The following is a 21,038-nucleotide window of genomic DNA, read 5'->3' as shown; positions in this document are numbered from 1 at the left end:
AAGTCGATGGACAGTAAATATCCTGAATTTGTTGCCGAAATGCGAAATGTACGATTGAGTTTAGCGGCAGACGGTTTCAATCCATATGGATCAATGAACATATCTCATAGCACATGGCCAGTAGTGCTCGTAAATTATAACCTCCCCCTGGTTAATCATGAAACCCAAAAATCTAATTCATTCAACCTTAATCCCTGGTCCAGTTTATCCCGGTAATGAAATTGACGTGTATATGCAACCGTTAATTGCAGAGTTGAAGGAGTTATGGGCTGTTGGAATAGAAACTTATGATGCCAGGTTAGACAACATGTTTAAGCTACACGCAAGCCTATTATGGACGATAAGTGATTTCCTTGGATATGGGATTTTATCCGGTTGGAGCACGAAAGGAAAGCTGGCTTGTCCTTCATGTCACTATGAGACCTCATCGACATATTTGAAATATAGTAAGAAGGTTGTGTATTTAAACCATTGAAAGTTTCTCCCTCCAGATCACAAGTGGAGGTCCGATAGGCGCAGATTTAACGGAGATGTGGAAATGCTATCATGTCCTGATATACTAAGCGGGGCAGAGGTTGAAGAACTATTGCGTGGTTACGAAAATGATTTTGGGAAGCCGCTGAAAAGAAATAGAGGAACATCAGATTGCCCTTGGAAGAAGAAGTCCATTTTTTTCGAGCTACCATATTGGAGCAATAATATGGTTAGGCATAACTTAGATATTATGCACATTGAGAAGAATATTTGTGACAAGATGTTGGGGACTTTGTTAAATATCGGAGGCAAGACAAAGGACCATCTTAATGCTCGTCAAGATTTGGAAGAAATGGGGATTAGAAAAGACTTTCACCCTGTCAAATGTGATGATAAACATGTTGAAATTAGGGCATCTAGTTTTGATATGACCAAAAAAGAGAAAGAGATCTTCTGTTCAGTTCTAATGAATGCTAAGCTACCATACTGATCTGCATCAAATATCAGCCGGTGCGTTCAAATGAAGGAGCGAAAGATATCGGGTTACAAAAGTCATGACGCGCATTTTATTCTGCAATTTCTATTACAATTTGTTGTCGTAAAAACTCTGAAACCTGAGGTAGCATTTCCATTAATGAGGCTGGGAGCATTCTTTAGAGGCATATGTGGAAAAGTCATTAAATTAGAAGATGTTGAAAAATTATAGAAGGAAATAATCGAGATACTTTGTGAGCTTCAAATGATTTTTCCACCTGCATTTTTCGATATAATGGTTCACTTACCAATTCATTTGTGCAAGGAAATAGAATTTGGTGGACCGGTGCACTTAAGATGGATGTTTGGAATTGAACAGTATTTGTGCAAATTGAAGTCATACGTTTGGAATCGGAGTAAACCTGAAGGGTGCGTAGCAGAGGGCTACTTGGTAGAAGAATGCCTTACATTTTGCTCTAGATTTTTTGATGAGCAGTCTAAGAGTGGGACCGATACCAAGGACAGTCATACAGATGGTGGATATCCTATCGGGTCTTGGAGAAGCAGAGAAGGAGAGTCTATACATCTGGACAACAAGACATGGACAAATGCTCATCGGTACATATTATTCAACTGTGAAAACGTGGAAATCGAAAAGCTAAAAGAGTAAGTTCTAATTAACAACCAAAAATCAAGATTAATTAAAAAAAACTTTAAGACATAATAATATTGTGCTAACTTGCTGCTAATTCAATTATAGTGAACACCATACCCTTGTTCAAAAAGATGACAAATTAAAGAGGTATAAGCGCGAAAGAATGCATACAACTGACTTTCAAAAGTGGTTAAAAGATGTGGTTCAAAAAAGAGATGGAATTTCATTGGAATTGTCCTCGTTGGCAAGGGGCCCTCTTCATTCAGCAAAGAGATTTATAGGTTACAATGTGAATGGATATAGATTTCACACCAAGCTCAGAGATAGTAGGTGTACGACGCAAAACTCTGGTGTGTTCCTCAGTGCCTTAACCACCAGTTTTGCGAGTGCAAAAGATAAGAACCCAATAGTTGGGGATGTGGGAAACTACGGTGCAATTGAGGAGATTATTGAAGTGGACTACTGGGGTGCGGTGTCAGTAGTGCTTTTTAGGTGTGTTGGTACCAAAAAGCTGGGGATTACTATGGGTTAGAAAGAGTGAACTTTAGTAGGTTATGTCAAAAGGAAGATCCCTTTGTCCTCGCTACACAAGTAAAACAGGTCTTCTATATTGAAGATCCTACTGAAAAGAATTTGCAATTTGTTCTTCAGAAATATCCAAAGGATCAATACTCTGAAGTAGAAGATGGGTTGACTACAGCAGAAGAAGTGTCTGACATAGGTTATATCCCGCGAGTTGACATACCTGATACATTCACTTGGTCCAGAGATGATGTCCGATGCTGACTTAACTGCATTCCTAAGCAAAGTTGAAGGTGAAAGGTTGGATTTTTATGTCGATGATGCGGTTGACCAATCTGTAGAGGCTAAGCAACAGGTTCAGCCCCATGTAGTTGTGCGACCAAGAACACAATTTTTTGAAGGTAATAGATTTTCATGTTGATGATGCATTCAATTTGTGCATGTTAAAATGTTACATATTGTTAAACTGTTATTGCACCAACAGGTCTACAAGCAAAATAAAATTTTGTGACAGTGGATGCCCTGCAGAAACAGAGGACAAGTCGCCGATTGGCTCTTGAAAATTTGCAGGTAATTTTTTTTTATGTTTTCATGTAATTACTCTTATCAGTAATGCCTTGGATCTAATTATTATTTGATACTTTTTTTCAGATAACAGATTATGAGAGGAAAAAATGTTGCAGATTGAAGAAAATAAAAAGAAGTTGAAGGAGTTGGGAATAAATGCGGAGAAAGATAAGAAAGGCACAAAAATCACTCCACCTGATGATGATGAGGAAGTTGATAGGGAGTACATTCCCGAACATGAGAGCTTGTCCGATGCTAAAGAAGAAGATGTGCAAGTTGTTACAAAGAAAGTTGAGCAGGTTGGTAACAAGAAAGTAAAAAATAAAAAGGTTACCATTCCGGTGAAAAGACCGAACACACGTTCAAGGGCCACAGCTCCTACTGAACCCACTGAAAAATCACCCCAACAACCAACTCGAGAATTAACCCCTCCACTGCCACCTCCCCCTCCCTTACCTGAAGTTACATCACCATTATTCCCATTGAAAGTGGCTCCTGCCAAAAAATTCAATAATTTAGGAATTGGTACGATGGAAGCTTATGTTTTAATGAAAGAATGTCAAAAGAACCTTGAAAAAGATAAAGGGCTAGGGGATGCTGGTGGTCAAACATCTGAGCCACAACCTGATGAGGAACTGAGTGATGATAATTTAGGAGGTCAATTTCTATTTCTTGATTTTGGCTTAATTCTATTGTTAATTTTTTTCTTGATTTAATTGGCATTCAACTGTTAATTAAGTGTTTTGTAATATATTTAGGTGCACCCAAGAATAGAAAGCATCGAGGACCTACACTCATGAATGACGTTTACAGAAGAAGGCATGATGAAAGAAAGGTCATTAAACTGAATTGCGAGCTTCAGGCCATCGTTGATGATGACAAGGTCCTCTCTGAATTTACCAACTTTTTAGGTACGTTGGCTAGGCAGTTTGTCCCACTTGATTGCCTCTCTTGGCATAAATTTCCTGAACAGCAGAAAGAAGAGCTCTGGAGTTTTGTTAAGGTAAACCAGAACATAAACACGATAATTTACTATGGTATTTTGTACTGTCTTTAGGTTTAGATCGAGTTGCACTAATTTTAACTAATTTTGCTAGTGAAAATATGATATTCCTAAGGAAGGAAGGACGTACACATTGCGAACAATTTGTGCTTTTGTGGAGGCTGCACAAAAGCCGATTTAAGAAGAACCATTATCTTAAGTATGATAATGACGAGGACAGACTCAAAAATAGGCCAAATGTTATTTCAGTCGAAGAATTTAAGATTTTACTTAAATACTTGGGGGATAAAGATGTGAAGGTATGCATTTTAAATATTGAACAGCTAGCCAGTACTCTACATCATGTTGGAAATTAATTAATTGTTTGCACATTATTGAATGATCAGGATCGAGCTCAGAAAAATGCTAAAAATCACAAGTTAATTGTCGAAACGCACACTGCTGGTCGTAAAAGCTTTGCACAAATTGGGGAGAAAATTGTATGTCCATAATTTATAAAATCGATGTTTTTTTATTATCTATTTACGATTTCATAGGTTCACTTTTTCTTGTGAATTTTTCTTGAGTTCTTGGTTTATCTTTGTAGAAAGCAAAGAATAAAATATCACGTAAGCAACTAGCTCCCAGGGATGAAATTTATGTGAAAACCCATAAACGAAAAGAAGGACGCGAATACATGGTAATTTAAATTACTCATTTTCAGTTACAGGGAGCAAGTCATTTTAATTTTCATTTTTAAGCTACAGAACATGATACTAATGTTTTATACCTCTTAATTTGGTAGACTACATTGGTTGCTGAAGATGGCAGTGGGGACCAAGCTGGTAAAAAACCAAGTCATGGACCGAATTGGCTTCTTGGCAGATCGGGGAAATGCAGAAAAACAAAGAAGGCTCAGCAGCTAAAAGATCTAGGCAGTACTGTGCCTACTGATGTCACTGACTTGAAAAACACAATAAGGGAGGAACTCATGGCTGAAATGCAAGAGATGATAGAAAGAAAGGTGTTTGATAAAATGACCAAAGTGGTGGCAAGACTTGGAGAAATCAATCCAGATTCCAGCGACATTGATGTTCAAGAGCTTTGTGCTGCTGCTACGGATGTAAGCGAGGATAGTGATCATGGTGATGAGAATTTGGAGGATGACAATCAGGTGGACGGCGAACAGGATGATACTGAAACTGTAATTTCTGATGAATGATGCTCAGTAGTTTTATTTCTATGTGCATACTTTTGGTACTTGGTCTTTTGATATTTTGGTCCAAGAATATTGTTGATGATGTTTAGACTATTATCAGTACTTGGTTTGATATTTAGACTATATTATCAGTACTTGGTTTGATATTTAGACTATATTATCAGTACTTGGTTTGATGTTTAGACTATGATGCAGTATGTGGTTTGTTGCCACTTGTTATTGTTGGATTTGCTAAATTGCAAACTGGAATGTGTCTTCAGGATTTTGACAAGTATTTGTCAGGTTATTGTAATCACAAACAGCATATTGCAGTTTTACCATATAAAAGTGTTGTACAAAAATGTTGCCATATACATTTAAAGTATTACACTAGGAGATAAATATGTTGCAAGCACATGTTACTAAAAACCCAAAATTTGTTACAAATAGTATAAAATATTGCAAAAAATGTTACAATAACTCGATTTTGTAACATTTTAAATATAAAAATGTTACACTAAAGTGTTGCAAAGTTCTATTGTAACACCCTTAAATGTTACAAAAACAGAAATAAGTGTTACTAAAACTCCATTTTGTAACATAGTTACATATTAAAATGTTACACAAAAGTGTTACAAGATCTATTGTAACAATTTAAAAATGTTACAACAACAGGACAAAGTGTTACAAAAAAGCTCTATTGTAATAACCAAGAAAGTGTTACAATAGACTAAAATTCGTTACAAAAAGGGTCTATGGCAACGGCCGCAAAAACAACGCTGGTTTTTGGCAAATATGTTACCATAGATTCTATTGTAACACATATTGGGTCTACCACAATGCTTTTTTGGTCTTGCAATAGGCCATATTTGGTGTAGTGTTGGTTATGTCACTTTGTTGCCACTTGTCAAATTTTTGTGGTGTGAAGGTGTCTTACCTTTTTCACCACATGATTTAGCTTCTATTGGAAGCTTCCTTCCCATGCTACTTGCGTTGCTTGTCCCTTGGTCGTTTATTTATTTTATGGTTCGCTTAACTCTCGTTCTCGTTGTTCGTTTGAGGGATGATATCGGGATCTTATTACTTGGGTTTCCCTAAGCCTTTCTTAATATTTTATATTCTTTTAATGATCATCTCTTATAATCCTTGAATTAAAATCATTTTAATCATGTCCCCTTATACTTAATTCTATCGCTATCTGGTGGATTTTCGGAAAAAATCAAAGTGTCCGAATTCGAATTCTGACGACCTTTACATACACCTATTTATTTTATGGAACTAATACGATCTCAGAATTTACATAACAGTACTCCTATATAGCGTGGTCTGATAATTTTCCTTAATCAGCACAATCAACAAAAAGTTACTATTCATCAGGATTTCAAAATATTCCAAAAATTGGGGTTATCATAATCTTGGCCAAGGAATCTTCAACAGTAGTCATCCTTTATCCAAGGTCTCAACTTTCCTAGACATGTCTCCGTCCTTCCTTAGCTTTTACTGTAGATTTCTCATGGTTGTGGCAGGAAGCTTCTCATCCAACTTGTTGTGCATGTTCCTTTTGACTTCATTAATAGATTATTTTAGATCATCCAAATCTAGAGTCTGTTTGAGTTGAATTTTATGAAGTTGCAGAGACTCTAGTTGGGATTGCAGAAGAAACCTTGTACTAGCATTTGAAGTAGCTGCTAAAGCTAGTTGAGTCTGTTTGATGAGCTTCAAAAGAGTGGAGTTGAAGTGATGAGAGTTGCACTCCTTGCTCCACATCCAATCAGGAATATTAGTAAAATTAGGGTCTACATCAGCTGCAGGAGACATGTTAGAGATTGTATCTTTGGCCCTTTGCATTGATTCGGTTGTGTGTACTAAATTGAATATCCTTTCTGCCTCCTCATTGCCCTGAACAACCAAGGTTTGATAGGCTGTTACAGGATGAGTAAATGTCTCAGCATCCAAGGAAATAGAGTTTATAACAGCTTTGTAATGTTGCTGATATAACCTTTCATTTCCAGCTTCATTGACATCCATTGACTCATGTGCAATGGCTGCCACACATATATTTCATGTTCCTGCTTTTCTCTCTTTTTCTCTCTTTTCTTGCATCAGGGGCTCCCTTTGGCTCACTCTCCTCACACCCTCACCTTCACCTTCTAAGATGGAACTCCTCTCACTTTCTTTTGCCACATTGGAAGAAATAGTGTGCATAATTGAGCTCTCATTTTCTCCTTTTACCTGGGAGCAACCCTGTGGCGCCCTCCAAACCCGAGTCAGAAGTTTGGGGTCCACACACACACACACCTTATTTATAACCTGTTTATAACAATAATAAAGATAATAATAATATGCAGTGACCCTACTTACCAACTACCATGGACCGCAACAGGTTAAAGTATGCACACAAGACAAACACACACTTATATTACAAACCGTTCAAATCCCAACTATCCAAACTCAGAACTGAGTATTAAATATTATTACAAACTTTTACAAACTTAAATTACTCCAAAAGGTGCCTACTAGCTTAACTCGATCAACCTGAACCCCTAGCTCTCGCGCTGGACTGGGGATCCTCGTTACCAACTGGTTCCTTCTTAACTGGAAAAGAACATAAACAATATCGCACAAATGAGCTAACTAGCTCAGCAAGTCACAATTACAAAACTGAGAATAATGATCATCCAATAAAAAGGATTATGATATCAAGTGAACAATGAATTATGATTTAGAATTGGATATTACATTTTCATTTTAAAAACCAAGGTTAGGCTGCTGATCAGTCACGCACTAACCCCGAGCAAAGCACACAGCATTGCTCTAACTACTAGATCCAAGGCACAGATTGGCCTAACTTGACCATTTATATGGTCTGACCACGAATCTGGTCCACGATTTTATAAAACAATCCAATTCTAACATAACAACAGAATAAACAATTTAAAACAATAAACAAAATCAAAAGCAAGATTGGATATTTAATAAGGAAATGGTTACAATCTTTATAAGGGATCGGTATGGCAGTTTCAAATCTTGACTGTTAAGTGATGAAAGAATTGGATAACAAAGGAATCAATGTTTTAGGGCTACAAGGATTTGGTATTTCAAAGCATAAGGTACAATAGGTTGAATATGTAAGTAATCCGGTTCAGTGCCTGGTATTCAGATTGTATGTATTTGTGGAGTAGTATCGTATATTTGTGGTTCGTATCCGGGTGTACAACAATCAATGGTTTAGAAAGAATAAGGTTTACGGCTCAAGATCAATAACTGGAATCAGGGTTTAGGGTTCAGTGCTTCAAAGCACTTGCAATATAAAACAGGATTATCAATCAACTACAATATATCTCGAGAAAGTTTAGAACACTTGCCTGGTACTAGCTTGCTATACTGTACTATCTTCCAATCACAACCGTCTTACTCCTCGACTATCTGTTTCCCTTTCCTACGCCTTGCCTCTTCTGCTCAAATATTATAAACATCTATCAATATTTAACTCATACGATTCTATTCGAAACACACTTCTATCTAACCTTCGTTTCACCCAAATCCGATTAACGGATTGAAAGTTACGCTATAACCAAGTAAACACTGAACATATAGACCGACAGTTAACCAGCAAGTCACATATAGCACATAACACGTCAAACAATCAATGATATATCATTTATAAAGAAGTCTCGGGTCATAAACAAGCTTTCGGGTATTTAAGATGATTTTTAAAACATTTTTCGGAATTAAAACGAGTTGTTGGATCAATTTCAGAGTAATAAACAAGGTTCGGTTGGCCAAATCTGGCTTCAAACAATTTTATGATAATTATCGAGCCTTAAAAATAATTTAAAATAATATTTTAAAGCTCGAAACTATTTTTCAGAATTTTAAAATCATTTTTAAATAATTAAATCTAATTAAATAATTAATTAAAATCAATTAATCAATTAATTTTTGAATTAATTGACCAATTAATCAATTAAATATTAACTGAAATTAATTAACTAATTAATTCAGATTTATTTTTGAATTAAAAATAATTTTTGGAATTAAAATAATAATTTTTGGAATTTTCACAAATTAAAAATGGATTTTTATAATTAAAATAAATAGAAAATATGATTTAAATAATTTTAAAACAGGAATCCAAAATATGCAAATTCTGGAAAGTTCAGGGACTGAACTTCACCATCTTCAAAAGTATAGTGACTAAACTGCAATTTTGCAGCTTAGTCGCCGGAAAATTTCGGGGATCGCCGGAGAACACGATTCCGGCATCCTCACCCCCACCATCTACTCCAAATATGATCTACACAACACCAGGAACACAATTATACAATCAAATCACATCAATAACCTCTGACCTGGCCGGAAAATGGCCAAGAACATCACCGGTTTCCGGTGAACCGACGAAAACTTCAAAACACAACTCCCTTCAATTCACTAATCCTCTGTTAACGAGCTATATACCAATCGATTGCAAATTTCATAAGGAACACAACTCACTATAATACAACAGCTAATAACCCCTAAATCAAAAAGCCCCGAATTCAATTGAAAACATCCATACGGGTTATAAACCCTAATTTTAAAATTCGAAGATTAAACTCAATTTTGAACATGTTATTGAACTCCAAATCAGTCATATGACATATGAAAATCATCTGGAAAACAAGCTCTATAACATGCAATCATCAAATCATTCAAGCAATCATCCGAACAAAAATTCATATTTTTAATAAAAATAATTCGAAAATAAATAAATTTCCAGAAAATAAACCTTTGATTCTGCAGTTCTAGAACTTGTATAATCTGATAGTACTCTTCAAAACCTCCGTTTTAGTTACTAGAGCATCCCGAGCAGATTTCAATAACACCTCCAAATAGTAGTTTGATTCTCTGAAAGGTTTATGAATATATGTATTTTCTCTGGAAAATTATATAATTACTGTCTGCAAATGATTTTTGATACAGAATAAAATACGGTAAAGGTTATTTATAATTACGGAAAAATTAGTATCCCGTTGGATAATTCCAAATACAAAATGGTACGTTTATTTATAAAAACTGATCCAAACGGTATCGGTTTTCGGGATACTTATCCAAACCAGTACAGTTTGTACTGCGGTCTTGGTCTCAGCGCCTGGTTACACGTATTACGAGGTGATAATTGTGATAGTTTAATAAAAAGATCCCGTTTATCAAAAATACGAGTTTTATTAATTTACCGAAACGAATAATGTATCGAAAATGTTGCGCCGGGACCCGCGCAGGACAAACCGTACGCCTGATCGAAAAAGTCGAAACATGGAAAATGCTCGGAATATTGCAATTAGGTTAGGAAGGAGTTTTCGGAAGAGTTTCTGGTTATAAAAATGTAACAACGGATGACGTCGGTTGGTTCCCGGTTGTATAAAATAGTTTTTAAATACTCGGAAAAAGATTTTATAAAATCCATATATTTCCTATAAAATCATAAATCAACATAAAAATAATTAGGAAGATATGACAATTATCTATATTTTATTTTGGACATATAAAAATTAAAATACTCAATTAATATTATTTTTAAACATCCAAACACATTTAACACTTAAAAAATAATTCACATAATAGATACTGAACACATATAATAATTGTCTATTATCAAAAAGAATTACACGGTATATCCCGAATATTACAAACCCAGCCTCTCTCTCAAATCACTCCCTTCTCTTAGCCCTAGAAGTGATTCGACAACCACTAAGTCATCTGCACTTGTGATAGATTTTGAGACATCAAGTGTTTGTGCAGAAAATGTCAACTGCTGTGAAATAGCAGTTGAAGGTGTGGTTGTGACTATCAACAGATAATTAATGTGAGGCATATTCGTTGAAGGACAATCACTTATCAACGGATGAGGGATATCCGTTGAAGATGCAATCCAAGTAAGATATAGGATCTTTGAACGACTTTGTTTTGCATTGAAATGGAAATGCTTCACTTTCTTCTAAAACTTGTAAGCAGGCTGCCACATTCCTTTTGTGCACTATCAACTCATGTGACTCTGTCAACCTCTGTCAAGTCACTATCAACTGTAATCTTGCTGATCATCTGTTGAAGTTTCATTGATGTTATCCATTGACACTATACTAATGTCATCCGCTGAAACTTTCTTGTTAGCATCCGTTGAAATTTTATCTATTAACATTTGAAGACCTCTTGACTAGCTTATCAGTTGAAGGTTTATTGAGTCAGCTGTTGAAACTTGTAGTTTAGCAGTTGAAGATGTTTTCTTAGCAATTGATACACTTTTACTTATAAAAAATTACAAAGCACTTTATATCTACACTTATCCCACCTATTTTGTATATCTTACTAGTAGTCAATATGACTTATAAATCACTACAACTCTCAAATCCCTCGGCTATCATTAGAGATGCACAAAAAGCCCGGGCCCGAAAATCTGGCCCGGCCTGATCCGGTCAAGGCCCGATCCGGTCAGAGTCCGGTCAAGCCCGGCCCGGTCAATGCACGGCCTGGTCCCGGCCCGGGCTTCGGGCCTTGACGGGCCCTATATTTTTAGGCAAAGCCCGGCCCGGTTAAAAGCCCGGGCTTCGGCCCGGCCCGATTAAAAACCCGAAAAAGCCCAGTTATAATCTGTTATTCTTATATATTTTCTTATATATTTATAAATTTACATTTACTATAAATATAAATAATACTTTAAACACATATATATTTACATATTTGTGATTAATAATATTATTTATATATTTCGTTGCATAAATAATGAAAGAAGATATAATAAGTACACTATATATAGTTTGATATCATTGTCATGAATATTTGGATATCATTGTTATCATTGTTATCATAACAATGATAAAATATATTATATAAATATGTTTATTTTTTGCCGAACTTAAATGTTTTCAACGAAGTAATGTTTTCCTGAAATATTTCATGTAAACTAATACATTTTTATGATGATCTAGTTGCTAACACATGTATTCTTCGGAATCTCTAATAATATTAGATCCGATTTAAATTAGAAAAAAGTCCGGCCCGATCCGATCCGGCCCAAAAAAAACCCAGTTAGGCCCGCCTCGAGGGCCCAAACGGGCTTTGACATTTCCGGAAAGCCCGGCCCGGCCCGGCCCGGTCAAAGTCAAAGCCCGAAAAACCCGGCCCAGTCAAAGCCCGGGCTTTTTAAGGTCCGGTCAAAGCCCGGTCCGGTGGGCCTTTTGTGCATCTCTAGCTAATAGTGTACATAATGTGCTACACACTTAATATAAGATACTCCTTAAACGGATAGACAAACTGTGGTTATCGGTTGAAGGCTTCTAAATATATTTCATTTCAAATGATGAATTTCAAATAATAGAATTTGAGTTGTCATTTCAAATTTTTATATTTATAATAATATTTCAATATCTTGAATTTCAAACGAAATCGAAAGTCAAATTTCCAAATATGTTATTTAATCAAATTCATAATTTTAAATTAAATTCAAGTTTTCAAACGGGACATGTTTTGGTGAGTAATTATCAAGACTACACTATATTACTGACCGTCCTATAGCTCTTCATTGTGCATTTCATGTGGTGTTGTACTGGTCTATTCACTTTAGCACCCTAAAGTCATATTTCAATGCATGAAAAGATACCGTACTCTCTAAATTGCGGCACCCACTTATGTCATCTTACTATAGATGCGTATTTAGTTATTCTACAATAACAAGTATGCGTATATTAAATTTATATTATATTATATTATTTTTGGAAAATACACTCCCTCGATCCTATTTTAGATAACTTGTTTTTTTAGATATTTAAAAAGAATGAACCTTTAAATTATAATATTTATGTAACATAATTACACATTCACATAATATATTTATTTTTACACCAACTATCTTATTTAAATTAATAACATAAAAATTTAATTTTAACTTCTTAAAAATTAAACTGATCAAACAAACTCATATAAATTTAAAACGTAAGATATTAAAGAAATGCCTCAATACGATCATATACACTTCCTCTCACTCCAAAGGTTCATATCTTTGACATATTATTTGTCTTTAGTATTCATATTAAATTGTGAAAATATTGGGAATGGTTATGAATCGAACCTTAGTTTTCTCCCCAATTTAAGTTCTGATACTATGTTCACTAACCAACTCATCTAAAAGCTTAAGATATTAGAGAAAAACCCCAATAGGATCATATATTTAATACTTAGACACATTTGCTTATATGTCTACGATCACCGCCTACTCAATTTTTGAGTAATATATGGTGTGTAGGTTATATAAGAGTATTTTTTTATAGAAACTCAGAAATTTAATAATTAATATACATATACGTACTTCCTTGGAGAGATTTGAAATCATGATATGTACTCAAAGACAGTTAATTATTAAAATAATCCTTTTTTAGAAAAAGCAATTAATTTAATAATTAATATATATTTTTTAACTAAAATTATCTTTTATGCATATATAATTTTAAATACTAACTAAAATTATTTTTAAATCAGAGAAACTAGTTGTAAAAGTTCTCTATTATTTCGACTGATAAATCATACTTGTCCAGCTAATTAATTAAAAGATCCACCGAGGGTTACAGTCTTCCAGATGCGTGTATATATGTAGCACAAGGTATGGTAGTTCCACACACTCAACTTTCCTAATTAAACATATATATACACCAACTCACAGTGTCAGCTCTATCAATTATCTTCCTTAATTATCAAGAAATAGCCAGCGTTCAATATACAGTCGTCAACTATATATGGGCACCTCTGTGGTTGCTTGTCATGATGCTCATGAAGATATCAACTCCTTTAGCCCAACAAAACCCATGAAAAATAGCTGGAAATCTGCCATTTTCATCATCTGTAAGCTCTCTCTCTCTCTCCCTCCCTCCCTCCCTCCCCCTCTCTCTCTCTCTCTCTCTCTCTCTCTCTCTCTCTCTCTCTCTCTCTCTCTCTCTCTCTCTCTCTCTCTCTCCCTCCCTCCCTCCGTCTATGTGAATGAACGAAAATGTGATAGATAGCTAAAAAGAAAAACAAAATGGGCATATTGATGCTTTCTAGTTTCTACTTTGGTTTATCACATCACTTCACTTCACTGGTATATTACTCATGTCTGCCTCTACTCAATATTGATATTTGATAGGCTGCAGTCTGCTCATTTTATATGCATAAACATCGCATAAACATCCAAACAGCACAAGAAATTGTGTTTCTTTCCATTGGGATTTTAGACTACCACCAATTATTGTCTGTAATGTCTGTGTAAGTATTTAAAATTTTCTAATAGATATTATTTCGAACTATCTGTGCATTTATTTATAGTTCGTATTCTCCCCTTTGAAAGAACCACTAATAACTAATTGAGGACGTGTCACTATATTTGACATATGCTAATTTATATATTTAACCTTTCAAAATCACAAATAATTAAATATGATATTCATATTTGATGTAAAAAGTGAAACAACTTTAGAAGGACCAGTTATTATTCCCTGTGTATCCAAACAGCTGCCAATTGCTTTAGTATATGCCAAAATACTTAGCTTTCAATAACGAAAAGTAATCATCCGGCAGTACACAGTCATATAAGTCTTTTTCTTTAACAAAAGATGAAACTAAGTGTCAATTTCGAAAATCTCAAAAGTGAATAAGTAATTAAAAGTGATAAATATATTAATACTTATAAGTTATTTAAGTGTTTGGATAAGTTTACTAATAATTTTTTTACTTAAATAAATTAAAATAAATAAATTTTAAATACAATTATCTTAATTTTTGAATTTTATATTTAGATTTAACATTTTAAACAACTATCTTAAAACTGATGCTAATAAAAAAAATAAAAATTCTTAAGAAAAAGTACGTCGTTACTAACTTATCAGCTTATAACAGCAAGTCCAATACAATGATATAAGTGATGCTATTTGTATAATTTGAAATCAAATGTCAAAAATTTTAACTATAAAGAAGTTCTATATTTGGATGTAAATATGCATATATTCATCCTTGGTTCTAAATTTGAAATTAAGGATGCATTTATGTATATAGCCACATCATCTTACTACTACAAATGAGATGCATGTTGTTGTACTTTAAACGAAACTTAGGGCGAAGTGACAAAATTTAGGCAAATAAGAAAATATTTGGTTTCAAAATGCATCCAGCATTGGAGTTGAAGTTTTGTTTTAACACCAAAAGACACTTTTTGATGCCAAATTATAACAATAACTATATTTATTTTGAATCCTGCATTGGACTTGCTCTAACTAACTTATAAGCCATCAAATCCTTAACTTATAAGCCAGGAAACCGTTATCAAAGTAGCTTATAAATTCGACTTATAAGTTGGGCCGACAAACAATAATCAGTAAGTTGTTGTGGGTTTATAAGCTATAAATATCCTATAAGCCAACAAACCCATAACTTTGTAAATCAGAAGTTAATGTACATGTCACTATTATCTTACAATATTACTGTATTATGAAGATGTTGGTAACGAGTTGCTGAGAGTTTAAGTATTTAATTATTTATAATTGATCTATTGTAGAAAAACAGTATTCCAATTTTAATTGTAGTAGGAATATATGAATATAAATGATAGAGTTGAAATATAACCTTGATCTTGATTTTGTTTTCTAAATATTATCGTTACACGGTGCAGTTGTGGAAATGGCAGAGCGATTCGCTTACTATGGAGTATCAGGGAATCTTATGAGTTACCTTAATAATGTGCTAGGCATGCCAATATCTACTGCTGCTAAGAATGTGAATGTTTGGCATGGAATTTCTGCAATATTTCCATTGTTGGGTGCCTTCATTGCTGATTCTTACCTTGGTCGTTTCAATACTATACTTTTCTCCTCCATTATATACCTCATGGTAGGGTTCTCACTCTCAATAACCTTTTCTTTTTGTAAGGTCACTTTTTTATTATTGTGGTTTGAACTTATCTCTTTGTATCTACTTAATATTGTACTATCCATTTGCATCCAGCCAAGTATTTAACTGGGTACAATGTACAATTTGTGTAGTAAGTTCGTTCAACATCGTTACATTTTTTAGACTCTGTTTGAGAGAGTTGTTAACTAAAAGAAAATTGGAGTTTATTTTCCGCTCCTTCTTCAGTAGGATTGTTATGGAAAGTGCTGAAATCAGAATTTTAATTGAGTCTGAGCAGAAGTTAAACTATAATTTGACCCTGGTTAAACCTTTTTGTTAACTAGTTTTTAAAATTCTGTGAGGAATAATCAAGTTATAAATGATTTTTAACTGTAGAAAAAGGGGTCTTCTTTCTGTTTTTATATTAAAGTTGCTCAATTGTTTTTCTAATTGACTCTGTACATATAAACTCTCAGGGACTTGTTATACTAACAATATCAGTATCAGCAATATCACTAGCCCATCGCAAACCGATCTTCTTCTTAGCACTTTACGTATTAAGTGTGGGAGAAGGCGGTCACAAACCATGTGTGCAAACATTCGCTGCTGATCAATTCGATGAAAATGTGCCCGAGGAGAAGTTGGCAAAGAGTTCATTCTTCAATTGGTGGTTCTTAGGAATCGTGGTTGGATCGACATCAGCAATTTTAGTTGTAATTTATGTACAAGAACATATCGGATGGGCCATTGGGTTTGGAATGCCAATGATAGCGGTTGCAGGGGCACTTTTCATATTTTTGATCGGGCGAAAAACGTACAGGCGAGCTGTACCTGTAGGCAGCCCGTTCAATAGAATGATGCAAGTTGTGGTTGCTGCTGTTAGAAAAAGTCATGTTTCAGAAATGCATGATGGTCAAGGTGTGTGCTATCACGATGAGGATCGTACAGCTCCAGCACTGGCTCGTACTAATCAGTTCAAGTAAGTTTTGATATTGTTTTTATACTCTTTTCTTTTAACTAATATATATATATTTTTTAAATTCGCTTGGCTTGAATACGCATCACCTCTCTATATTTTCTAGATTGTGATAATTAACTACCTCAGAGAAAACAAGTCGGACATCATGAAAACATTGGTATAGTGGATTTGTGGGAGACATCACAATTTATTTGGAAACTATTGACTTTATTCATTGCTTTAATGAACATCATTATTTAACTTTTAGAATGATTTGTTGTTTTCTTTCTGTTTTGAACCAACTGGAGTTTTGAGTTACTGTTTTCTGCAATAGTTATGATTTTTAGCTTACCCCTAAACTGAATCAGGTGTTTACTGTATTAATCCAATAGGTGTCAAAAAGTTAAATATCGGTTAAAATAGGACGGTGTTAGAGAATGATATGTTTTTTTTGTGCACTCTGTGTGTGTAGTGTGTTCGTTTAGCATTTGGTTTGACTTAGATGTTGGGACCGGTGTTTCAGCGAGTTGACTTAATTATATATAGGTAAGGCTCTGCTAGACACTATCCTAACTCTTTGAGATGTGTGATTTTGTCAACCTATATAGTTGAATTTTGAAATGGCATCAAACCAGCTTTTAGTAATTGATACTTTTGCTTTTTCCCTTTTCCTTTTTCGAACTCATTTGGTGAATCTGCGGAGTAGGCATTCCTTATCCTCCTTTTTATGACTAACTCACATCTTTGTCCAATCCCACATGTTCCTCCAAATAATAAAGGATTTGTAGGGTCTACGAAATATTTTCTATATACAGTAATACAGGGACTAATCTTATTTTTTTGATGAAAAGACGTTTCCTAGAGTTCGAACTATTGACCTATAGTAAAACATTAAACATATGACCATGGCGCCAAATACATATGATTATCACAAGTTAAAAGAGAACTTCAACCCCATTATATGTAGTACTGAAAATTCAAGGTGATAATTATTTTGAACCCCACAGATTTGGTTCAGCTTCTTTGTTACTTAAAAATGAATTAGCGGAAAGATACGCAGTACTATTTTATTCTTCATTTTATCACATTATATTCCTTGCTTCCCACTAAAATAATGTTCACTCTAGCTTTCATTTTCAAATCACATTGCAAGATCTGCGTGTTGTCAGTGCAATTGAATGTACTATTCTTGAGTAAAAATTTTCTGTATTGTAAAAATTTAGAGAACAAATAAGATATTTTAATGTAAAAAAAACTGTACCAGTAGAAAAGAATTTCTGTATGAACACAGAACATGTTCTTAGTTTTTACTCGCAACGTACCTACAAAGATATTTCAAATATAGATAACACCAAATGTAGTAAAGGGACTATGATAGTGTAGAAAATTAGTTCTGAAACTATATAAATATATAAGTATGAGACAGTTTCTATGAGCAAATGCTCATTTTGTTAATATATTAAAACTGAGAAAACATAATTAATACGTGCAGAGTTTTTTTGCTTTACAAAATATATAGAACTGACTCCCACATTATCTCCATCACTCCGGACTTATTCAAATACTCCTAATACTGCGTAACTCTAAGCTGACCTAGTCTTGGTACAGATAAAACAAAACACATCTTATTTAAAATATAACTTAAATAAATAACCCAAATAATTAATAACCAAATTTAAGATTATTCCAACAATCACCCCCTTAATCTTAAATTTATAAAGCACTTCTTTTCATTTTTGTGATGCACTTCTCACCACCATCTCTTCATTTTGTGATGCACTTCTCACCACTATCAAGTTTGATGCACTTCTCATCAAAAACAATTTTGGAGTACTTATCTCCGGGGTGCACATAATCATCCACATTTCTAAAATAAAAATTTCTTTCAAGGCCATTTGTGCCATGATATCTTTCTCATTATTTTCACTGTCTATGTTCCTCCTTGATTTTTTCATCATGCTTCTCTTTCTTTTTTCCATAATTTTCTCTCACATACAATTTCATCTTGATGCTTCACTAAATATAGATGGAGAAATTTTTTGATGCCATTGAATATGATAGATAAATACACATATAGGTGTATGTATAAAATATCTCACAAGCCCGATCAACCTGCTCTTGATACCAAGTGTAGAAAATTAGTTCCGAAACTATAAAAATATATAAGTATAAGACAGCTTCCGTGAGCAAATATATAAGCATGAAACTAAGAACACATAATTAATACGTGCAGAGTTTTTCCATAATACGCCTTACAAAATATATAGAACTGATAAAACTAACTAAGATCCACTCCCACATTATCTCCATCATTCCAAACTTATTCAAATACTCCTAATACTGCTTAATTCTGAGCTGACCTAGTCTTGGTACAAATAAAACAAAACACATCTTATTTGAAACATAACTTAAATAAATAACCCAAATAATTAATAACTAAATTTAAGATTATTCTAACAGATAGAAGATGATACACTTTAAGACCAATCCTGAACACAGAACATGTCCTTACTCGCAAAGAACCTACAAATCTATTTCGAATATAATAAATAACACCATTGTAGTGAAGTTTAAGACCGACGATGAATTTAAACGAATTTGTATATGAATTTATATAATCTTTTTCTCGACGTTCTTAATATCATCAGGTAAAACAAATTAAACTGTAATTATTTGTTTTTGCATAGTTTATGTCTAATTACATTTATTTCGCAGATTCTTGGACAAGGCCATGATACTCGACGAGACAGATGTATCAAACCAAAAAAGAAACAAATGGAGACTATGTTCTGTCAATCAAGTTGAAGAAGTGAAGCTCATTTTCCGGTTGTTCCCTATTTGGATAAGTTGTTTCATGTTTGCAGTTGTTATTTCACAACTTGGCACATATTTTACCAAACAAGGCAGCACAATGGCTAGAAACTTTAACATTCCTCCGGCCACATTACAAGTCATCACTGGGTTCACAATCCTCACTGCTGTTCCAGTCTATGATCGTTTATTTGTTCCAATGGCCCGAAAAATAACTAACCACCCATCAGGAATCACGATACTGCAAAGAATGGGGTTTGGGATTTTTCTGTCTGTGCTCACAATGGTAGTAGCAGCTGTGGTAGAGGCTAAAAGGGTTGGCATTGCGAAAAAACACGGCTTAATTGATGCACCAAAATCAATAGTCCCAATGGCTATCTGGTGGTTGGTTCCACAATACGTGCTTTCTGGACTCTCAGATGTGTTCACAGTTATCGGCATGCAAGAACTTTTCTATAATCAGGTGCCAGAGGAGATGAGAAGTATGGGGGCAGCAATGTATATTAGCACAGTTGGTGTTGGGAGTTTTATGAGCAGTGGTGTTATATCAGTTGTGCAGATTATTACCTCAAGAAAGGGCAAAGACAAAGGTTGGCTAGTGGGGAATAATCTTAATAGAGCTCATCTTGATTATTTATATTGGGTTTTGGCTGGATTGAGCGGCTTAAGTTTGTGCTTTTATGTCTGGGTTGCTAGAGGATTTGTATACAAGAAGATTGAATGTGATGATGAAAGGAGGGCTGAGGCTTAAGTCAAATACTTTATAAGTATTAAAGTTACATCGCAACTAGTCTATCAAATTATTGGTTATATTCTAATTTGTAAGTTGTTAGATACAGAAAGTGATAACGTCTTCCATACGTGTGTAACTAAAGTTTTTGGATTAGTAAATCTGCATACCGCAGAATATAGGTTAGCGTAATGGTGTCCATAGCCGGCTTTTGCCGGAGGGAGCAGGAATCAGTTACCAATCGCTCTGAGCACCGGATTATTGGGGATTCTTCTCTAACCTACAAGTGGGAGAAGGAAATGTATCTACTTAAATACTTAAACGATTGACCATGCTAGAATACATTAGTTGTTGTGATAATGTAATAATGAAATATATCATTAAGGATAATGAATAAGAGATTGTCTTGTAAGATGAAGCTAAGGAAGTAGCCATACAATCAATATTAAGAAAATGAGAGAGATTAACAACAACAAAGAAGATTACATTATTGACAAACGAAACTAATGAAAGCAACAAATTGCTCTGTTTGTTGAAAATGCCACTTCCATAAGTGGAGCGAACCAGTTCCAGAAGCAGAGGAAGTTGCAACCATAAAAAAAAATGCAATCCATTTGTATTTTATCACGTTGCAGAAGCGCAAGCGTCGCACTGAATGCAACCATTGTTGCTGCTATTGTTATAAATAATGAGATTAGTCCAATTGTCAGTCTCTTCTGTAAAGCAAAAAGAAAGTCATCTTAACGTGAATTAAGTATAGACAAGAACATCAATACAGAG

General features: G+C 34.3%; 1 protein-coding gene across 1 annotated transcript; it reads left to right on the top strand.

Moving 5' to 3' along the window:
* The first annotated feature begins 13,437 nt into the window (after nt 1-13,437).
* On the top strand, nt 13,438-20,445 carry LOC141682604 (protein NRT1/ PTR FAMILY 5.4-like). The gene is made up of 4 exons (XM_074487294.1): nt 13,438-13,743; nt 15,542-15,759; nt 16,236-16,738; nt 19,433-20,445. The coding sequence occupies exons 1-4, from the start codon at nt 13,638-13,640 to the stop codon at nt 20,277-20,279; spliced, it is 1,674 nt and encodes a 557-aa protein (XP_074343395.1). The 5' UTR covers nt 13,438-13,637; the 3' UTR covers nt 20,280-20,445.
* The last annotated feature ends 593 nt before the right edge of the window (nt 20,446-21,038 follow it).

This window comes from Apium graveolens, chromosome 9 (genome assembly GCF_009905375.1).
Source record: "Apium graveolens cultivar Ventura chromosome 9, ASM990537v1, whole genome shotgun sequence".
In the NCBI taxonomy this organism is placed as follows: domain Eukaryota; kingdom Viridiplantae; phylum Streptophyta; class Magnoliopsida; order Apiales; family Apiaceae; genus Apium; species Apium graveolens.
This window is presented reverse-complemented; position numbering and strand designations above follow the sequence as displayed.